The 22,057-nt window shown below is 37.1% G+C and overlaps 1 protein-coding gene across 2 annotated transcripts in view; it reads left to right on the top strand.

Moving 5' to 3' along the window:
- The window catches only part of polr3a (polymerase (RNA) III (DNA directed) polypeptide A), a 67,897-nt gene that overhangs the window by 26,482 nt on the left and 19,358 nt on the right, over positions 1 to 22,057 (top strand). Inside the window, exons 17-23 of one of the 2 annotated variants that reach the window (XM_079801344.1) lie at positions 3,593 to 3,704; positions 3,787 to 3,905; positions 5,150 to 5,287; positions 8,166 to 8,336; positions 10,735 to 10,848; positions 21,414 to 21,449; positions 21,874 to 21,960. In XM_079801344.1, coding sequence (XP_079657470.1) covers positions 3,593 to 3,704; positions 3,787 to 3,905; positions 5,150 to 5,287; positions 8,166 to 8,336; positions 10,735 to 10,848; positions 21,414 to 21,449; positions 21,874 to 21,960 — 777 coding nt within the window. The remainder of the gene's footprint in view (positions 1 to 3,592; positions 3,705 to 3,786; positions 3,906 to 5,149; positions 5,288 to 8,165; positions 8,337 to 10,734; positions 10,849 to 21,413; positions 21,450 to 21,873; positions 21,961 to 22,057) is intronic. The other variant, XM_079801345.1, reaches the window with a different exon arrangement.

Below are 22,057 nucleotides of genomic sequence, written 5' to 3'. Positions count from 1 at the left end.
GGTTCTGAATGCAATCTTTAACAGTTCACACTCGGCTTGTTTTAAAGAGCACCTATCATGGAATTTTGAAATTTACCTTTCATGTAGTGTGTAACATAGATCTAAGTGAACAAAAACATCCTGTGATAGCTTGAAATATGACAGTGCACCGTATATATAGTTATTTTCTTTCAAAAGTAAGAGTCGACTCGGAGTCATTTTTAAGAATCGTTAGAAGACCGAAGCTTTTTCTCTGACTAGATGACGTCAACTTGTCAAGTTATTTGAATACGATACGCCCACTTATTGCGCTCCAAGACGCCAGCGAAAACTAGAAAACATCATGGCGACGAGACCCTGTGTTCTGAAGTGCGACTCAAAAGCAAACTTTTTTCATCTGCCCAAGGATGAGCATTTGAAGACTAAGTGGCTTGAAGACAAACCATACATCGTCGCGATTGAGTGTTTATTAGTCGTCAAATGTATGTTTCGCGATCTCAGGAAGCTTTTATTATGGACTTTTATTATGGCACATGGTTCTTCTTCGTCTGTCTGTACCATATATGGATTACATGTGCACAGAGCGCCCTCCGGCTGCCAGGATGAGCTGAAAACAACACATAAGAGACTCAATCGCTCATGATTAGGCTATTTCTGCCCATTTTGAGGAAGTATTGAATAAAAAATACTCCTCTGTTTAGAAATTTGACACAGACATATGAGAATCTATCAATATGTCTCCTCATCTGCACACTTTTGAACTAAAAGCCCTGAGGGATGTTGATTTGTCGCGAGTCTTCGTGAGGAGTTTTTTTATGAATGAGATCAGCTGAGGCTCATATTACAATCAAACAGTACCGACGCGGTTTTCATATTCATAACTCCTGACATATATTAACAAATTACTGTCACTATAAGACTTTGATGGGCGTTCCGTTTCCGAGAATATCTGCACAGACTATACCAATCACAACTGACTGGGTCATCTGACCAATCAGCGCAGATTAGCGTCACGTAAAGGCGAGGTTTTGAAAAGTGAATCACTAAAGGAATCATTTGAGAATCGCTGTCAAAACAGGTAAAAATAAATGCATATTATAAGAAAACTAAAGTCTTTTTTGTCATTGCATGCATGCAAAACTGTTGTTGGGGACTTCTAAAACAATATTTGGAACATTTTAAATGCCATGATAGGTGCTCTTTAAGCGCGGAACACACTTTAGTCCTAGTTCCCATTCAAACAAAGTATTCAGTCCATTTTATCATGAAATTCAAACGATAAATGCCGTTTTGACGCTCTTTAATGTGACGACTGATCACTGTATAGGCGCATCAATTCAAGCGGCCGCGGTGCGCGATCATCTCTTCCACATGAAATAATATCTTAAGGTATGTTGAGGATAACACTTACTGAAACGTATAATATGTGGTGTAATCGCTCAATCAGTGTTTCAACCGCGGAAAGACGTAAAACATATGGTAAACAATGTCACAGCATCATTTACCTCAGAGTCAGAAGTCATTCAGTCCACAGCTGTTAATTCACTAGAGAAATCAACTCTTTCACTAAATATATGACCTATATTAGCCTATATTAGGGCTGCAACGACGTCGGCGGCACATTATTTACGTTCTAGAATGGAACAGAAGATCTAGAATAATGGCAGCTTCTGCTCCTGGGCATAGTGAAAATGATCATTTATCATATAAAGCCAGACCGCGACATTCAAAAGTGTGGGAGTACTTTAAACAGAAGCCGAATAAAACTGTTCTTTGTTCGCTCTGTAACGCCGGTTTCACACTGCACGCGGTGGCAGAGCAGGAGCTTTCACACTGCCAATCAGTGTTGCCAAGTCCCGGTTTTTTCCGCGGAATTGGGCTACTTCTACACTGTTGCCGCGGGCTGTGTCTCATGTCCGTGGTTTGAAGCGATCCCAACTATGTGATATTTAGCCCCGGGAATGAGAATTTTAGCAGGCAGCCCTGCAAAAAAACACACATATTTAACCCCCCGAACACGATGTTTACCAGAGAACCTCCCCGAAACGCGATTGGGCTTGTTTTGGGCTAGTTTTGAGTAACGAATGGGTGGGTTTTGTTATGAAAACCTGGCAACCCTGCTGCCAGTGTTCTCTCCATGGTTCTCTCGCGCAGCTGAACCGTGGCGCGTGTATTGCAACAGACGGTCACATTTTCCGGGATTCTTCTCCGACCCCAGTACGTCTCGTGCTTTTATTTATTATGGGCTGCATATATCTCCTGTTAATGCGACCTGGTTCCCCTCGGTCCCAAACACATATGCATAATAACATGCTGTAGGTAGTTTACATGATTAAAGTAACATTAAAGTTAAGATATGCCTCTAGCTTTAATCATTTAAATGTGTCTTTGAAGTTTGGGCAAAAACTTCTGGCAGCTTTAGTCGTTGTTTATGCACATGTATCTTCAAAATAGACGACTAGTTATACAGTAACACTGCTGAAAGCTCCTGTATGTGAACCTGTTGCAGATAAATACAAGTGCATTTTCATTTACTATTGACAAATCGATAAGTAAATCATACTAAACTACTATAGTAAACAACTTTTCCTAATTAGGCCTACTCTGTATACATTTTATGATGAATAGTATCATTATATATTATGTTTAAAAAGCTTCTTGTGTTCATATATTTCATTATAAAATGGCATACTATGTACACTAGCCTTCCTGAAATACAATTAATATTGTCATCATTCATTGATTTCATGTTAAAATAATATACAAATTCACTACCCTCTTTGAAATACAATAATCAGTAAAAAAGAATCATAAAATTAATCCGGAAAAATAATCGTTAGATTAGTCGACTAATCGAAAAAATAATCGTTAGATTAGTCGACAGAAAAAATTATCGTTAGTTGCAGCTCTAGCCTATATATATATATATATATATATATATATATATATATATATATATATATATATATATATATATATATATATATATATATATATATATATATATATATATATATATATATATATATATATATATATATATATATATATATATATATATATATATATATATATATATATATATATATATATATTAATTCTACTTAACCTGTTAGTGATGTCTTGATTATTTAATGCTATGTTTAGATAAATCTGTCATGAAAATAACAGTCACTAAGATTATATTTCAACAACGAATTGGAGAAAAAAAACATAATTTTATAATTAGATTTAGGAGTTAATGCAAAAACTGCCTTATGTGAAGTTTACATGTTTGCACACAATGTGTTATTTGAGTGTTGATTATTCTATATCTAAACATGAATATCAGCTGAATATAGGCTCATAGTTTGGGCTCTGTTGTTAACCTTTAATATTATAGTAATAATGTGCAAGTAAGGGCTCCCTATATAGTTTACAGCATTATCTTTAAGAAACTTTTAGTTATTTAATTAATTTAAGGACAGACACCAATTTTTTCAGTAAAAAATAAATAAAAGCCATTTTTTAAAACTGATGTACCGTCAGTTTTGTGTACCGTTACACCCCTTGCACACACACACATTATAGCTGTGTTTGTCTGTGTGATGTGTGTGTGTGTGTGTGTGTCCAGGCGTTAATCCTGAAGGAGCTGTCAGTCATCAGAGATCACGCCGGCAGTGCGTGTTTGAGAGAACTGGACAAAAGCAACAGTCCGTTGATCATGGCCCTGTGTGGATCCAAAGGTACATCAAAACCTCCCCGATGGAGCTATAATAGACATCATATTTAATTTATGTGAGTCTGAAATAATCTCTGCGTCTCCAGGTTCATTCATCAACATCTCCCAGATGATCGCTTGCGTCGGGCAGCAGGCCATCAGCGGCTCTCGTGTTCCTGATGGATTTGAGAACCGCTCGCTGCCTCACTTTGAAAAGCACTCCAAAGTAAGAGCCAACCACTCGAGTCTTCGGCTTTTCTTTGGTGTTTATCCCTTTCTCTCAGTATGCATGAGTGATTCTTCAATTACAGCTACTTTTGTCCTTTTCAAATAAAGGCTTTTTGTAATATAAAGCCGATCATGGATTATTTTAAACTTTAGGTAATAACTTTACAATGAGTTTTTCCCCATTTTGAAGTGGTACATTTGTCAGAAATAATGCCTGTGTTTAATTGACGGCTCAATTCCAATGCAGGGTTCCCACTCGTCCTGGAAAACCTGGAAAATTGATGACAAATTTTCCAGTCCTGGAAAACACATGGAAAATTAGAGAAAATGTAAAATGTCCTGGAAAATCTTGTTGTTGTCTCGGAAAATTCTTTAAAAAAAAGCAGAGTATAAAGAGTTTATCGCTGACCCAAACAATTAGCGCTAGTTGCAGAAAGCACATGTTCAGGAATGCTGAGTTTGATACGTGTGAGTAGTTTTTTGAAGAATGATGTTTAGTCTTGTGTTGCCACTTGCTAATGCTATAACTGCTCAAATGTATGCAGTGAATGTTAACTCGTAAGCTGCTACCTAATCACATAATTTTGATATAAAGTCAGAATTGCAAGATATAGTCAGAATTGCGTGATATAAACTGATACATCTTGCAATTCTGATGAATTTTCTCAGAATTGAGATCTAAACTGCAATTGCAAGTTATAAAGTCCAATTATGAGGAAAAAATAATTGCGACAATTTTCGCGTTTATATCACAAATGTGTAAACTCGCAATTGCGAGAGTCAGAATAGCGAGATAAAAAGTCACAATTACCTTTTCTTTCTATTCTGTGGTGTAAACAAGCTTCCATAGTCATAATGTATGATTAAGAGCTCATATTGAAAAATGCTGGATTGTTAAGTAATGGCAATAAACTGGACGGCTTTTAAAGACTTAGAAAGCAATATTTGGCAAGATCTTTGTCTTTTATTCCTGCCGTAAAATGTACTGGAAAATGGTTGCTGAAAAAGAGTGGGAACCTTGCAATGTTTATGCACCTTTTTGTCCAAAAACTGAACGTTTTCATCACCATCGTGTCATTAAATCACTCACAATGTACCAAAATCCACTTGATCGTTGATCCAGGACATGTGATGAATATTTCAGTCTGTTGGGTTGGAGGAAACGCTTCAGAAGTTTTATCTGAGGCTTGAAGACACGAACCAAAGGCTGTGTGGAATTAAAGCATGATGTTTGTGTTTCAGCTCCCTGCTGCGAAGGGCTTTGTGGCCGACAGCTTTTATTCTGGGCTGACCCCCACAGAGTTCTTCTTTCACACGATGGCTGGTAGAGAAGGTCTGGTGGACACCGCTGTGAAAACAGCAGAGACGGGATACATGCAGGTACAACGGCGGACATCTTTGCCTCCTGCACACACCTTGTTTTGGCCGTTTGTGAATTGAATGGCTTCCAGTGTCATCAGTTATTTTTACCTGTATTTATGCTGCTTGATTTCTTACCACATTATTTTAAAGGGTTAGTTCACCCAAAAATGAAAATTCTGTCATTAATTCCTCACCCTCATGTCGTTGGACATCCGTCAGACCTCCGTTCATCTTCAGAACACAAATGAAGATATTTTAGTGTAAATCTGATGGCTCTGAAAGGCCTCCATTGGCTCAATGCACGGTTCACTCTCAAGACCCTTAAAAGGTACTAAAGACGTCGTTACAAAGTCCATCTCACTACAGTGGTTCTAAAATAACTTTATGTATCGGCGAGAATAGTGTTTATTTGCAAAAAAACCCTAAATAACGACTTACATAGTGATGACGATTTCAAAAAACGGCATCATGAAGCTTCGAAGCGTTATGAATCAGTGAGTCGATTCAGCAGTTTGACACGAATCATGATTCGACTCACTGATTCATAACGCTTCGAAGCTTCATGAGGCAGTGTTTTGAAATCGTCATCACTATACAAGTCGTTGTTTATGGTTTTTTTTGCGCACAAAAACTATTCTCGTCACTCCATAAAGTTATTGTAGAGCCACTGTAGTGAGATGGACTTTGTAACGACGTCTTTAATGCCTTTTAAGGGTCTTGAGAGTGAACCGTGCCATTGAGCCAATGGAGGCCTTTCAGAGCATCAGATTTACACTAAAATATCTTCATTTGTGTCTGAAGATGAACGGAGGTCTGACGGGTGTCCAACGACATGAGTAATTAATGAGTAATGACATGTAAGTAATTAATGACAGAATTTTCATTTTTGGGTGAACTAACCCTTTAATGTGTTGTGGTAATTATAAACACGCTGGTTTGTAGCGCCATTTACCGCACGTTATTTACCTTTAAACTCTTGCACAGTCACACAAAATAGCGTACTTCCACGTTGCAAAATAAGGTGGATAATAGTAGGGCCTTATGAAATTCATTTTAACCTTTTCTGGATTCCGTTTTTTTCTGTTTATTTTAATGGTTAAATTAAATTGTAGTAATCAAAAAACTTGATTGAAATCACAAAACATACATTTTATTAAAAGTTTAATAAAAGTTACGTTTATGGCCCTATGAAATTATTTTATTTTTATCAAATTCAGTTTTATTTTTTACCGTTTTTAAGTTTTATGGATTCCTTTTTAATGCTTTAATAACATTTTAGTAATCAAAAAACATTTCTACTTGATTGAAATCACAAAACATACAATTTATTAAAAGTTTAATAAAAATTACATGTTTATAGCCAAATGAAATAAATCTTATTTTTATTTTTATTTCTCAAATTCAGTTTTATTTTTTACCGTTTTAAATTTTCTGGATTCCATTTTAATGGTTTAATTTAATGTTAGTAATCAAAAAATATGTCTGCTTAATTTAAATCATGAAACTTGTACAATTTAACAACACTTACATGTTTTAGGGCCTTATTAAATATGTTGTATTTTATTTAATTTTTTCTCATTTTGTTTTTTTCCCCCAAATTCCGTTTCAACCTTTTCTGGATTCTGTTTTTTTTTCCCGTTTAAATTTTTCCAACTCTATTTTAATGGTTATAATTAAATTGTAGTATTTAAAAACATGTCTACTTGATTGAAATCACAAAACATACATTTTATTAAAAGTTTAATAAAAATTACATTTTTATAGCCATATGGAATGAATCTTATTTTTATTTTTATTTCTCAAATTCAGTTTTATTTTTTACCGTTTTAAATTAAATTTAGTAATCAAAAAACATGTCTGCTTAATTTAAATCATGAAACTTGTACAGTTTTAACAACACTTACATGTTTAGGGCCTTATTAAATATGTTGTAGTTTAGTTTACTTTTTCTCATTTTGTTTTATTTTTTTCCCGAATTCCATTTTGAACCCTTTCTGGATTCCGTATTTTTTTCCCATTTAAATTTTTTCAACTCAACTTTAATGGTTAGAATTAAATTGTAGTAATCAAAAGACATGTCTACTTGATTGAAATTGCAAAACATACATTTCATTAAAAGTTGAATAAAAATGACACGTTTATGGCCCTATGAAATAATTTTTATTTTTATCAAATTCAGTTTTATTTTTTCTGGATTACGTTTTAATGGTTTAATTAAATTTTAATAATCAATAGTATGTGTGATGAATTAAATTCATAAAAATAATTTATTGATTTTATTTATTTACTTATCTTAATTGATTTTTTTTTTTTTTACCCCCCAGAAATTCTGTGCATTTGAATTTTCCTGGCAATCAAATGAAAGCATAAAATATAGCATAAATTATGAAATTAAACAGACTTACAAAGTGCTGCACAACAGAGGTTTAATTAAGAGGTTAAAATTAAAATATGGAGGAAAAAAATGATTATTCCTTAAAAAAAACCCTTTTTAATTTATTATTATTGTTATTATTATATTGAGACGTAGCTAAATTCCACTGTACAACAGTAATATATTTCTATCACAATTTCTTCAAGGTAAACCAAACTTTTATTTTGACGGGTTGCCGTGAAGACCTTTAAAGGTGCAGTGTGTAGTATTTATGAGGATCTATTGACAGAAATGCAATATAATACACATAACTATGTTTTCAGTGGAGTATAAAGACCTTACACACTGCACTTTTAAAGTTTCTGCATGTTTATGATATGATGATAGTTTTACTCAAATGAAACGGTAAAATGCTGATGAAGTGACTGGAGATGAAGGTCATGTGTTCATGTCCTTATATAGGCCAGTGAACCATGAGATGTGACAAACGTGTGTGTGTGTGTGTGTGTGTGTGTTGTACAGAGGCGTCTGGTGAAGTCTCTGGAGGACTTGTGCTCTCAGTACGATCTGACGGTGCGCAGCTCCACCGGTGACATCATTCAGTTCATCTACGGCGGAGACGGACTCGATCCCGCGGCCATGGAGGGGAAAGATGAGCCGCTGGAGTTCAAAAGAGTCCTCGACAACATCAGAGTATGTCAGATTATTCTTGAAGAAGCATGGTCATCATGCAAATATGCACACAAAAAAGCATTTAAATGCAATTTGCAATTATGCATATTCAAAATGGCTCCAATAAGTACAAAGCAGATGCATGTTGACTAAATTCAAGCATTAAAGAGAAAACAGTGTCTTCACTTTTATCTTTTTACCCATTTATTTCCCACATATAATTGAATGAGGAAAGGAAAAACAAAAGAAAACGGCAACAACAGACTAGCATGTTGACTACATACATTTTGCTCTCCTTTCTTTCTCAATGACTCTCTGATTAAAGTCAGTCATCTCAGTAGTGTCATGACGTTTGCATTGTTCAGTCAGATATTTGAGGTCTCTTACCCCTGTTGATGTCCACAAAACTTCATTACCGACACTTTGAAATAAAAGACAGGGAAAGCAATAAAGGGCATTGCTAACAACACATCCAGCGTTTCTCATAACAAGCGCGAGTGTAGCTTCTTCCTCTGTCACTGGCCTGTGCTGGATTTGTAAATCGCGTTGATTCGGGACCGTTTATCCTTTTTTTTCTTCCAGCGAACGCCTTGTGAAAGAATTTGGTTTAATTGCTGCCATCTCTATGAAAGTTGATCATCTTAACAAGGTTTTGGCGGAGTCGGAGTGACTACACTGCAAAAAAAATGCTTTTCTTATTTAGTATTTTTGTCTTGTTTTCAGTCCAAATACCTAAAAAATCTTACATTAAGAAGCATTTACTAGACAAGCAAAAGTTTTTGGGGGAAAATAACTCAAAATGAAGGGAGTTTTTGCTTAAAATAAGCAAAATAATCTGCCGATGGGGTAAGGAAAATAATCTTAATTCAAACATAAAACAAGATTATTTTGTTTACCCCATTGGCAGATTATTTTGCTTATTTTAAGGAAAAACTCCCTTAATTTTTAGTTATTTTCCCCCAAAACAAGACGACAACTTTTACTTGTCTAGTAAATGCTTCTTAATGTAAGATTTTTTTAGATATTTGGACTGAAAACAAGACAAAAATACTAAGTTAGAAAAGCATTTGCAGTGTATGTCGCCTGCGCACTTTCACTTTAGTGGCCAAGAGCGGAAAGTTGAATGACAGGTGACGAGAACCAATCAGATTGGATAAAATAACACGCATCCAATTCTGATTCGCCAGGGACGCAGCGACCGGAGGAGGATCTTTAAGAACCAATTAGAGACCAGCTTCAGGTCACATGCTGCCCGTAGATTTTTGGACTCAGATAGACATTTATTTTTCCGGCGTCCCTCGCGCATGAAACATATTGAAGAACATATTAGTTAACCGATCAAAGCCAGTTTTTATTAAATGCTGAGGCTCTTACTAACAGCCGGCACGTCGAATGAGTAAACCATTTTATTTTTATATCATTTTTGTATACATGTATATTTCTGGAATTTTAATGGGGGCGGCGCCCCAACGCCCTCTATTGACAAGCCGCCACTGTTCCTATCATAAGTTATAGGTCCTTTTACTAAAAAAAAAAAATGGCGAATTTTTTTTTTTTTTTTTTAAGGCTATTGTCAGTATTCTCTAATTTACTAAAGCACAAAATAAGATACCCAGAATCCTCTCTGTGAAAGCCCTTCTCATCTAACATGTCAACAAATAGAACCAAGAATTTTAAACCTGGTCCTTTCCAATTTCCAGACTTCGTTTTTGGTATGCAAATTAGGGTATATTTAAGTATATAAGGCCTCATTTGCATATTAAAACATTAATTTACACAACACTTGTAATACATTTTGTTCTTATGTTTATGCCAGTAACAAACTGGAGAAGTTTCACAGTGATATCTTGTAATTAAAAAAAAAACCCTATTCACCTGTAGTGCCTCGCATTAAAAATAAATAAAACAGCTGCAAAACAGAGGTTTACTCTATAAATTAAAACATAGATTTAATCACTTGATCTTTTACTGTTTAATAAATAAATATAAAATACATTTTATTTATTATTACTACTACTTTAGTACATTTTACTAGACAATAGTACGCAAATTATAGGGCCTGAATTCACATTTTCACCATTTTCTTCAGTCTAGTTTGTCCTGTTTCATGATGTTCTTCTCGTGTATGAGCAATCAGAGTGCATTCTGGGATTTTGGTGTGTCTTCTCAAATGTGAGCTGACATTTATGAAATTACAGAGTTGTGATCTGCCTTCAGTAACAATCACTGCTGGCTTATTTTCATTTCCATTCACATTCTGATTACTGCTTTCTGTGGGGTCTAATTGATTGAGATGGTGCTTGGGGATGCTGGGATGTCGAAACGCTGAAGAGCCCTTTGCACGTCATTTTCTCTCTCTCTGAGCTCTAAAAGCGAGTGTATTCCTCCTGAGCGCTCATGCTGGGGTTTGTTTTCTCAGGCGGTGTTCGGCTGTCCGGGTGAGCCTGCGCTGAGCAGAAACGAGCTGGTCTTGACCAGCGACTCCATCATGAAGAGAAAAGACTTCCTGTGCTGTAAAGACACGTTTCTGGAGGTGAGGCGGTGCACTTTTGTCTACAGATTCTCCCTCATGTCGTTCCAAAACACGTATGAAATTGATGTCTTCAGTAGAACACAAAAAGTAGACGTTTAGCTGAATGTTCACGCTGCTCTTTTCCATACAATGAATTCAGACCATGACCAGGAGCTGTCCAGCTCCAATAATCACTAAAAAAAGTCCCATTAAAGTATAAAACATATAACGGAACAGACTGTAATTGACTTTAGATCAGTTGTTCTCAACCAGGGGGTTGCAAGATGCCTTAAAATGATTAAAATAAGCTTTGAGGTAAACTGACATTATTATTATCATTATTGTTATTTTGGGGTAATTAATTTCCTTAACAACTGTTTTTATTTATGAACCAGAATTCCCACAGCCTTGGAAAACCTGATATATGAGCACATTATAAGTGGTATTTATAGACCTGGAAAAGTCATGGACATTGTATGATGAATAATTTTTTTTTTATAGTTGTGTTAAACTAAAATGTTATATTGGGTAGAAAATGCTGAGGAATGGTAATTTGTGAGATGATGATAATAATAATAATAACCCCCCAAAAATATATTAAACACTAAAGAACATTCAGTTATTGAAACTATGGAACTAGATATGAATATGAAACTTAATTATTTATAAAAATGCTATGTTGGCTCTGCTATAGAGGTGTGAATATTTGTGTAGACAGCAAATCGATTCACAATTCATAGGTTTTCCATTCAGGAAAGATTTTTGCCAACTCAGAATGATTCGATCTGATTCACACTGTGATTTCAATTTTGATTTAATGATTCGATTCTGTATTTTTTAGGTGTATTCATAGGATTATGTGTCCTAATGCGTCTTAGGTAAGAAAAAGACAAACTACTCAAAGCCCCATTGACACCGCCATGTCACTAGTCTCTGTACTGTGAGACGCTTGTGGGCATTCCTAGTGCTGTTTGTTGGGGTAACAGCTTAGGACCCAGGACCACTAGTAAAAAATGAAGACCAAGAGTCAGGAGTGTAATTAATTAAAGAAACATTTACTGCAGTTTCATCAGCAGAAGCCAGCTTCAAGTCTAGGCCGCGCTCCATCTACCAGCCTATCGTACATACAATTTCTCAACAGTTATACTGTTTTCAAGGTCTAACCACTTCATTACTGCCAGGTGGATGATTCTGATTGGCTCAGAGAAAATGGACAGTCTTGGTAAATTTCCTCACATTGTCAATTAATCAGATTCACGTGTACAGATATCACTTGTTGACGCTTTCACCCCGGAGTTAGGCACGTAATGACCTTCCAGATTCTGAAGCAGACGCCAGCTTGCCCAGAGCAAGCCCCCCATCTTTTAGGATGCCCATAATCCACCTCCAATACTGATCTGTAACACCGAATACTGCGCACATACCCCGATACAGTCTCTCCAAGGTTGGAGTGAGATCTGGTCCCAACCAGAGAAAGTTTTCCAAAACATATTGATAACATGTGCTTTTCTCTCAGTGAGAGATACAGACAATAGTAAAGACCATATTCATCTTGTTTCTTTAGGTAAAAGGAGCGTTTTGGCGAAACTTCACAGACGCCAAGGACAGACCCTCAGTCACCACTCTGAGACCAAATACACACTTTAGAAAATATAAAGGAAGAAACAATCATTGGTCCTATTGATTAATCAAAATCATAACTGGAAAGAATCATTAAAATCAAAATAATTATATAGGAGGATGAATATTGATTGGAGCTTTGATTATGACTTTAAGTAGGAGATGTATATCAGTCCCTCCAGAAAAACGCGATTATGCGATCGCGTGATTTAACGCATAATCAGCCAAAGTCCGCATATTCATGCGGGGGCCGCATTTTTTCAAATACGCCGCACTTTCGCCGCATAAATTGCCTATTTCCGCGTGCAAAATATGCGGGGCTATCATGATTTCATAATCCCCGCATTTTCGTTGCAAAAAAAGTCACATATATTAGCAGAAAGTTGAAAAATTTTCGTTTACTTCACACAAGAGCCGCCATTTCCGCCTATTGCCATGGGAACGTTTTGAAGTGACGTGATTACCCGACGCGAACGTCATCGAAAAGCTTCAAACCCCGTGGAGAAACCATAGATACCGGTGAAACCATGATGAAGCACAAACTCCCATTGGCCAACAAAAATAACAGCAAAAGAGCAAAGCAGTTTCCCTGTGTGCTGACTGATTTCAAAACACAGCATCATGAAGCTTTGAAGCGTTATGAATCAATGAGTCGATTCAGCGGTTTGAAGCGTTATGAATCAATGAGTCGATTCAGCGGTTTGAAGCGTTATGAATCAATGAGTCGATTCAGCGGTTTGAAGCGTTATGAATCAATGAGTCGATTCAGCGGTTTGAAGCGTTATGAATCAATGAGTTGATTCAGCGGTTTGAAGCGTTATGAATCAATGAGTCGATTCAGCGGTTTGAAGCGTTATGAATCAATGAGTTGATTCAGCGGTTTGAAGCGTTATGAATCAATGAGTCGATTCAGCGGGTTGAAGCGTTATGAATCAATGAGTCAATTCAGCGGTTTGAAGCGTTATGAATCAATGAGTCGATTCAGCGGTTTGAAGCGTTATGAATCAATGAGTCGATTCAGCGGTTTGAAGCGTTATGAATCAATGAGTTGATTCAGCGGTTTGAAGCGTTATGAATCAATGAGTCGATTCAGCGGGTTGAAGCGTTATGAATCAATGAGTCGATTCAGCGGTTTGAAGCGTTATGAATCAATGAGTCGATTCAGCGGTTTGAAGCGTTATGAATCAATGAGTCGATTCAGCGGTTTGAAGCGTTATGAATCAATGAGTTGATTCAGCGGTTTGAAGCGTTATGAATCAATGAGTCGATTCAGCGGGTTGAAGCGTTATGAATCAATGAGTCGATTCAGCGGTTTGAAGCGTTATGAATCAATGAGTCGATTCAGCGGTTTGAAGCGTTATGAATCAATGAGTCGATTCAGCGGTTTGAAGCGTTATGAATCAATGAGTCGATTCAGCGGGTTGAAGCGGTATGAATCAATGAGTCGATTCAGCGGTTTGAAGCGTTATGAATCAATGAGTTGATTCAGCGGTTTGAAGCGTTATGAATCAATGAGTCGATTCAGCGGGTTGGATCGCCAAAGTCACGTATTTCAGCAGTTTGACACGCGATCCAAATCATGAATCGACTCGATGATTCATAGCATCATGATGCTGTGTTTTGTAATCAGTCATCACTATATAAGTCGTTATTTAGTTTTTTTTTGCACACAATAACTATTATCGTCGCTTCATAAAGTTATTGTAGAACCACTGTAGTGAGATGGACTTTGTAACGACGTCTTTAGTAGGCTACCTTTTATGGGTCTTGAGAGTGTACATTGTGCCAATGGAGGCCTTTCTGAGCCATCGGAATTCAACTAAAATATCTTAATTTGTGTCCAACAACATAAAGGGAAGTCATTAATGACAGAATTTTCATTTTTAGGTGAACTAACCCTTTAAGAGATTGCACTTTGTGCATTGGAAGCACTCAGATGTCTGTTTTGTATAGCGACATCTGTAAAACAGGAAGTTATTTATTAATTTTTTCAGAAGTTGTAGCATATTCCTTTTGTAAAGCTACAGAACTTGATTGACTAAATGTTTTGTAAATTTGAGCCATTATTAAGGTCTTCAATAAAACAAGATGAGAACTTAAATATTCCAGCACTTTCTGTGATGTAGTGTTTTTTTTCTCTTTCTCATCAAACCGCAGTTTTTGCAAGTTCCCGCAATTTTATCGCATAAAATTGCATAAATATCCCGCATTTTTCATCGCATTTTTTAAGAAAACGTGCCGCATAATCAAGGATTTTTGCCCGCAACAATCACAAAAAAAAGCCGCATTTTTCTGGAAGGACTGAATATATATATATATATATATATATATATATATATATATATATATATATATATATATATATATATATATATATATATATATATATATAATATATATAATATATATATAATATATATAGAAGCGGTGGTAGATTCCAGAATCTTTCATGTCGCTCTAATGTTATTAGTAGACTGCATGTCTGGTCATATCTATAGAAAATGTGATATAATTTAGTGATATAAAACTAAAATATGATTCTAATTTGACTAGAATTAAAAGTAGCATTCTTTTGTTGGAGAGTTATGTGATGTAAACCACAACAGGGCTAAGGGCATTAAATAATTAACCAGATTAACGATCAATCTATCAACAAATTAAACTCACTCATACGGTCCAAAATGACTAAAACGTCATTCAAATTTGACATAATCAATTTTCTTGTTCCTAATAATCAACATAATGCAGGGGAAACTGTAATGTGAACTGCAGCAGTGCTAAACTGCATCATATAATTAACAACACAAACTATTAATGTATGAATCAAACTCACTAAGACAGCCGACAGTTTCTTTTCCACACATATTTTTATAATATCCATGTGGTTACAGTCAAATCATATAAAACTGCACTCGAGACGGAGACGTGAGCTCCACTGACACTCCACTAGCTTGCTTCTAATTTGCATAAAGTAAAAATTTCTGAACTTTTGTCACGTCTCCCATCACTTTGGTGCCTACATTCGGTCACTGTTGCTCGTTGAAGTGAATGGGATCATGTCGAATCAGCCTATCGCTGGCGGTGTGAACGGGGCTTAAGATTGTCAAAAAGGTCACTGGTAAATGTTGCTTTCATTGTATTGGAAAAGAGCAGCGAATGTTCTGCCTAACAACTTTCTCAGAAGAAATAAAAACTCATGAGGGTGAGAAAATGTGACCGAATTCTCATTTTGAGGTGAATTATTCCTTTAACTCATGAAGCTCATGATGGCAGGGACGTAAATCATAATGATATATACTTAAAATAAATGTGTAAGTTTTAAAACAATACAAACGCAAACGGGACAAAATGCGTTTTAAGTTTAGAAAAATTGCTCTTGAGAAATTTTATGTTTATCACCCAACCAACTGTTAGATGACATTTACGCCCCAGCATGATGGTAATTTCCCCAGGTTTACATGGTTACTATGATCCACAGCTCTGATTGTACCCACGTCCCACATGTATGAATTGACCAACAACCCCACAGATGAAAAGAATTGAACAATTTATCAAACAATATAAAAATGATGAATGACAATCTTCACATGTGGACATAACATTTCCTTTCTCATTTGATGCAGTTCCTGTCTGTCCTCTTAAAGCCCCTGAAGCGTTCTTCACTCTCTGAGTGCTCAGTTTATCAAAGTGCTTCAGATGAACGCGTGTCTCTCAAAGCGGAGATGCACTCCACTCTCATAAAGGAAAATGAGTGGTTTTGGCATGATGGCATGGCATGAGGACGCAGATGCATTTAAACAACACTGTACGAGAGGGCCTGTGTGTGTATAGTGGCGGCTAAAGAGAGTTGTTGCAGAGACAAAAATCTCTCTAATAAAGCTGGGTTAAACATCTGCCAGGTTGCATATAAATGCAGTTTTCACTTTTAAAATGTGACCCGTGCTAGCATGAGTCGTCGCAATGAGCAAATTATCAAAGATTAGTTTTTGTTGTTTTAACATTCTAAAATTATGCATGATATGTTTGAATCTGACAAAAAGAGCCAAATCAAGTTAATTTTCTGAGGGTTCCCAAACAAAATCTCCTAGCAAGCATACCTTAAAATCTCTGGTAATAACACCAACTTTCACACACACCAAGTCAACACCAAATATCTATGGAAAAAATATATATTAAATTTTTTTCCCCATGATACCACAATTGTTTGATTATCATTAATGAAACAGACCGCCTATATAGATCTGCTGTACCGCACGGATCTAATATAATGTTACACATCAGATGTTTTGCCCAACAGTTAACCAAACATTCACATAAGACATAACAGTTGATGTTTGCATGAATAATGGCCATGACAGATATTTTGAAGTGCTGTAATTCTGTGTATATCGGGATCGTGCGCTGAGAGGTGTCTTTGTGCACGAGTAAGATCGTTTCCATGGACAAAGTAAAGGTACTCCTCTCAGAAAACATACAAATAAAGACACTTTTAGATGTTTAATTGCTATTTGGGATCACTAGACGAGGGCTTAATGCAGGGCTCCACATTAATGCTTGTTTGAGAATTTTACTTGCCCGACCGGACAAGTATCCTGATTAAAACATCAATAACAAAAATGAACTAGGGAATCACCAAAACGCGAATGATCTGCATTCATTTAGTGATAGTGGTTAATAATATAATATATAATGTACTGACGGTAACAAGGTTGCGTGCAGCCTCATGAGGAGAAATGGAAACAAATATAAGTTTTAATATTTATAACATACGATACAGTTAAGCAACATCACACGAGCAAAAGTGCTGAATATCATCACGACTGAAAATGTGACACTGATTTCATATGACGGCTCAATAAACAAGTAGTTAATATTAAGTCCCTTACATTTTAGATGCACTATTGACTGTTTTTTTTCTGTTTCAGCAGCGAAAATAGTTCCAAGATTACAGCAGAAACACAGCTCATCTTACACAGCAACACTCAAACAAACCATGTTTCATTACTGAATGAATCAGCATTTGAACGAATCGGTTTAGTCAAAGATTCTGTCCTAAATGGATTCTGTCCTCTGTCCTAAACCACCTACTGGTGATTTCTTATTTGTAAATTCAAAAAATATTTAAAGCAATCTTATTACATTTATTTAATGCAGTTGTAATGTTTCAGGGCAAATTATTTAATTTGATTGGTAACAGCCTGATGCTGCGTTTACACCAAATGTGAATAGAGCATCAAATTCGCGCCAACTGAGTGTTTGAAGCGAAATAGACGCGCGTTCAAGGCGCTCCAGTAGAAATATGTCATAAAACACCACTGCCTCTTTTAATTTTCATTATAAATATGTATGAAACATTAATAGCCACACAAATGTGGTCCAGGCAACGCATACCTGGATTATCTTCACTGCATGTATATTTAAAGTTATGAAACTTCTCTTTGCACTCAAAGCGATTTGGCAGACAACAAATAATAAATTCATGAGAGCAAAGATCGGCTGTTAGATCCACACAAGACGAGTTATATCTCATGTTTAACCACTACAGAGACATCAGAGCCAGTGGCAGATGCCAGAAGGACTAGCTGAGGAAAGGCTGCTCTCGCCGGGGTTAATGAGCGCCGCTGATCCACTGGAGCTCACACACACACACACACACACACACACACACACACACACACACACACACACACACCAGATCACATGTTCAACTCCACACACACCAGATCACATGTTCAACTCCACACACACCAGATCACATGTTCAACTCCACACACACCAGATCACATGTTCAGCTCCACACACACCAGATCACATGTTCAGCTCCACACACACCAGATCACATGTTCAACTCCACACACACCAGATCACATGTTCAACTCCACACACACCAGATCACATGTTCAACTCCACACACACCAGATCACATGTTCAACTCCACACACACCAGATCACATGTTCAACTCCACACACACCAGATCACATGTTCGACTCCACACACACCAGATCACATGTTCGACTCCACACACACCAGATCACATGTTCGACTCCACACACACCAGATCACATGTTCGACTCCACACACACCAGATCACATGTTCAACTCCACACACACCAGATCACATGTTCAACTCCACACACACCAGATCACATGTTCAACTCCACACACACCAGATCACATGTTCAACTCCACACACACCAGATCACATGTTCGACTCCACACACACCAGATCACATGTTCGACTCCACACACACCAGATCACATGTTCAACTCCACACACACCAGATCACATGTTCAACTCCACACACACCAGATCACATGTTCGACTCCACACACACCAGATCACATGTTCAACTCCACACACACCAGATCACATGTTCAACTCCGCACACACCAGATCACATGTTCAACTCCACACACACCAGATCACATGTTCAACTCCACACACACCAGATCACATGTTCAACTCCGCACACACCAGATCACATGTTCAACTCCGCACACACCAGATCACATGTTCAACTCCACACACACCAGATCACATGTTCAACTCCGCACACACCAGATCACATGTTCAAATATGCGTTCTCTTTATAAATAAACCACAGATTTGAGCTTTAAACAACTACATTCTCACCTGAAAAAGTCTTAAAACTACATTTTGTGACACAATAGTAGTATTTTTAAATGACGCGGGGTTTCTCATCACGTCACTTCACCACGTGACCGCAGCGAGCAGGCTCCTGATTGGTTAACGCGGCGCGAATAGACGCCAAAGTTAAATTTTTCAACTCTGGCGTCTGACGCGAATTCGCTTCAAACTCGTGAATGCACAAAAAGCACCACTCGCGCGTATCGTGCAAGACGCTACAATTCGCTTCATTCGTGCAAACTGGACACGCGAATGAGGCGGAATCTCGTCCATCGACCTTCAGACGCATGTCAACACGCCTTTCCATTGACTTAACAGAAATCACACGCTCCTGACGCTCTATTCGCGTTTGGTGTGAACGCAGCATTATAGCGTCTTATTATTCTGTTTAATATGCTTCATCTTTCATTTTAAATTCTAAAATTCGATCAATATATATAAAACGATCAGGGGAAAATGCCCTTTATAAAGATTAAAATATCATAAATATGTCAAAGCTGACTGAACACTGGTGAGAATATTGCTTCAGAATAAATTATATTTAATTTATAACAAGTGAATGAGCGATTTACTGTTCCGAAGGACAAGCACATGAAAAGGCTTCATGTCGAGCCCTGCAATGAACCATTTTTGTGAAAACCTCAAAATCGACATTTTTTTTTTTCACTTGTTTTGCCTGTAGCTCAAAATTATCCCGACTCCTTTTGTCAGCACGGGTCACAAATTGTATAAGTGCCTCTACTATGATATTATAAAGGTTCCCTAAAATGTGTTTTAGAGTCTCCTGTAACAGATTTACACGCATCAACGGTCAAAAAACACTCCTCTGCAGCATCAGCTCTTTTCTCTCAGTGTCTGAAACGCTTCATCTGAAGATTCAGTCTCTCTAAACTCCTCTCTGAGAGCCTCAACTCTGATTGGTCAGATGATTGTTGTGATTCGGCGCTCATTATCATATCTGATTCTCCAACGATGTAACGATGGCGTGGGTTTTACCGTCTCAATCTCATCAAAGTGGATTTGCTTTGTCAGCAAAAAATGGCGTCTTCACCACATGAACAACGCCAAACAAACTCTTCCAGTCTCAGGCACAACTACAGCGTGTGAGGGCGGGGCAAAGAGACACTGTTCAGCCAATCAAGACCATGGGATGGCATTATGCAAATGAGTTACAAATCTACGTAGGAATTACTGACGACTCATTCAAGTTTCTTGTAGGGCGTTTTCACACCTACCTTGTTTGGTCCGGATTTTCAGACTTTTCAGTTTGGTCCGAATCAAAATGACAGGTGTGAAACCTGCCCTGACCACGGTCCGGATCAAACAAACGAAATTTGGTCCGACGAAAAGAGTCAGTCTCAGTCCAGATCAAACTGAACAAAGGTTCGGTTCGTTTCTAGTGTGAAAGCATTTTCTGTATGGTTCGTACTTTCAGAGCATTTACAGGAAGTTCCTGTTTATGTTTAAATATTTTAATGTTATTTTTAAACTTCATCTCGGCTACATTGATTATGAAAAGTGAAAAGATGCGCAATATGTCAGAAGACAGAAGGTCAGAAATGATTTTGACAGAAATGTTTTATGATTTTGCTTAGAAAGCCTTTCTTTAATGTGAATTTCGTTTCGTATAAATTGTATCTTAATTTTAATCAACGTTTAATCAGATAATTGCCTGGATTTAATAAATAAGAAGCAAATAGTCATGCTTTGCACATGAACTGGAGCGCGTCTCAAAATGGAGCGCGTCTCAAATAAACCCAAACTCAGCAGATACTCGTCTCACAAACATGAGAAATATGTGAATATAAAGCTTGAAATGTCCACTTTTAAACGTGACGAAAAGAAAATAGCAATGCAAAGTTCAATAGTGGCGGCGATATGCGTCCATTCATTCACTCTTGTCAAAGACGCGTCAGACGCACGTCCGTTTACAAACCAATCAGTGTCCAGATGCCGCCCACACTGATGATGACGAGTGGACTCAAGTGTGTCATGTTCAGTTCTTTAGTGCACTCGCATAATGCAATGTGAAACCAAACCAAAACTAACCCAATGTATCAAATGTATCAAAACATGTTCTTCGGATCGGACCTTGGTGCGGACTTTCAGCTGTGAAAACGCCCTTAGGAGACAAACTCCATTTATCTTTGTAACGTTGAACCTTTTGCAATCAGCTCTTATTACACACTACATGAAAGGTCATATCCAACAAAGCATAATGGGACACTTTAAGATGTCAATGTTTATTTGATGTAGTCAAACCGCTTAAACTGATGACTGAAGTGTGTCTGCTCGGTGTCTGTCTTTCATTTAAAGGCATTGACAGACACAGGCAGTGACAAGTACTTACAGGTATTGTACTGCATGACGAGTGTGTGTGATTTTCTATGTATGAGAGCCAGGTGTGTGTTTACTTCAGCATGACTGACAGTAGTAGTGTTAATGTGCTGATGCTGATCTGCACACACTAATCCACGCTGTCAGACGGGCCGTCCGGATCATTACAGGTGTTCAGATTTATGTGAATTTGCTGATTTGTGACTCAAAATGTGACTCACTGCACTCTTGACTCGCTGAGTGTCTCGTTTATATTTTTCTTCATATAAAATATCGATTTTTGTGGTGATGTTTAATGTTTTTGACAGACTCTGTGACATTAATCCAAAAATATATAAGGTGAATTCTTTTAAATGAATGATTTTGCTGCAGTTAATGAGCTCTGCATTGCATTCTGGGTTTCGCTTTCTAAATGCTTTGAAATTTTTTTCAATTCTAGGAAATCCGAAAGTTCATAAAAACGATATCGGAGAGAATCAAAAAGACACGCGATAAGTACGGCATCAATGACAACGGAACAACAGAGGTAAGAGCTCAGCTTTGTGTGTGAGAGTCTGAGACTGGGTGCGTGCGTGCGTGCGTGTGTGTGTGTGTGAATCTGAGTGTGTTTGTGTTTGAGTCTG

The sequence above is a fragment of the Gobio gobio genome (assembly GCF_949357685.1).
Source record: "Gobio gobio genome assembly, chromosome: 20".
NCBI lineage: Eukaryota > Metazoa > Chordata > Actinopteri > Cypriniformes > Gobionidae > Gobio > Gobio gobio.
The sequence above is the reverse complement of the archived record's forward strand: the minus strand, read 5'-3'. Positions and strand labels throughout refer to the sequence as shown.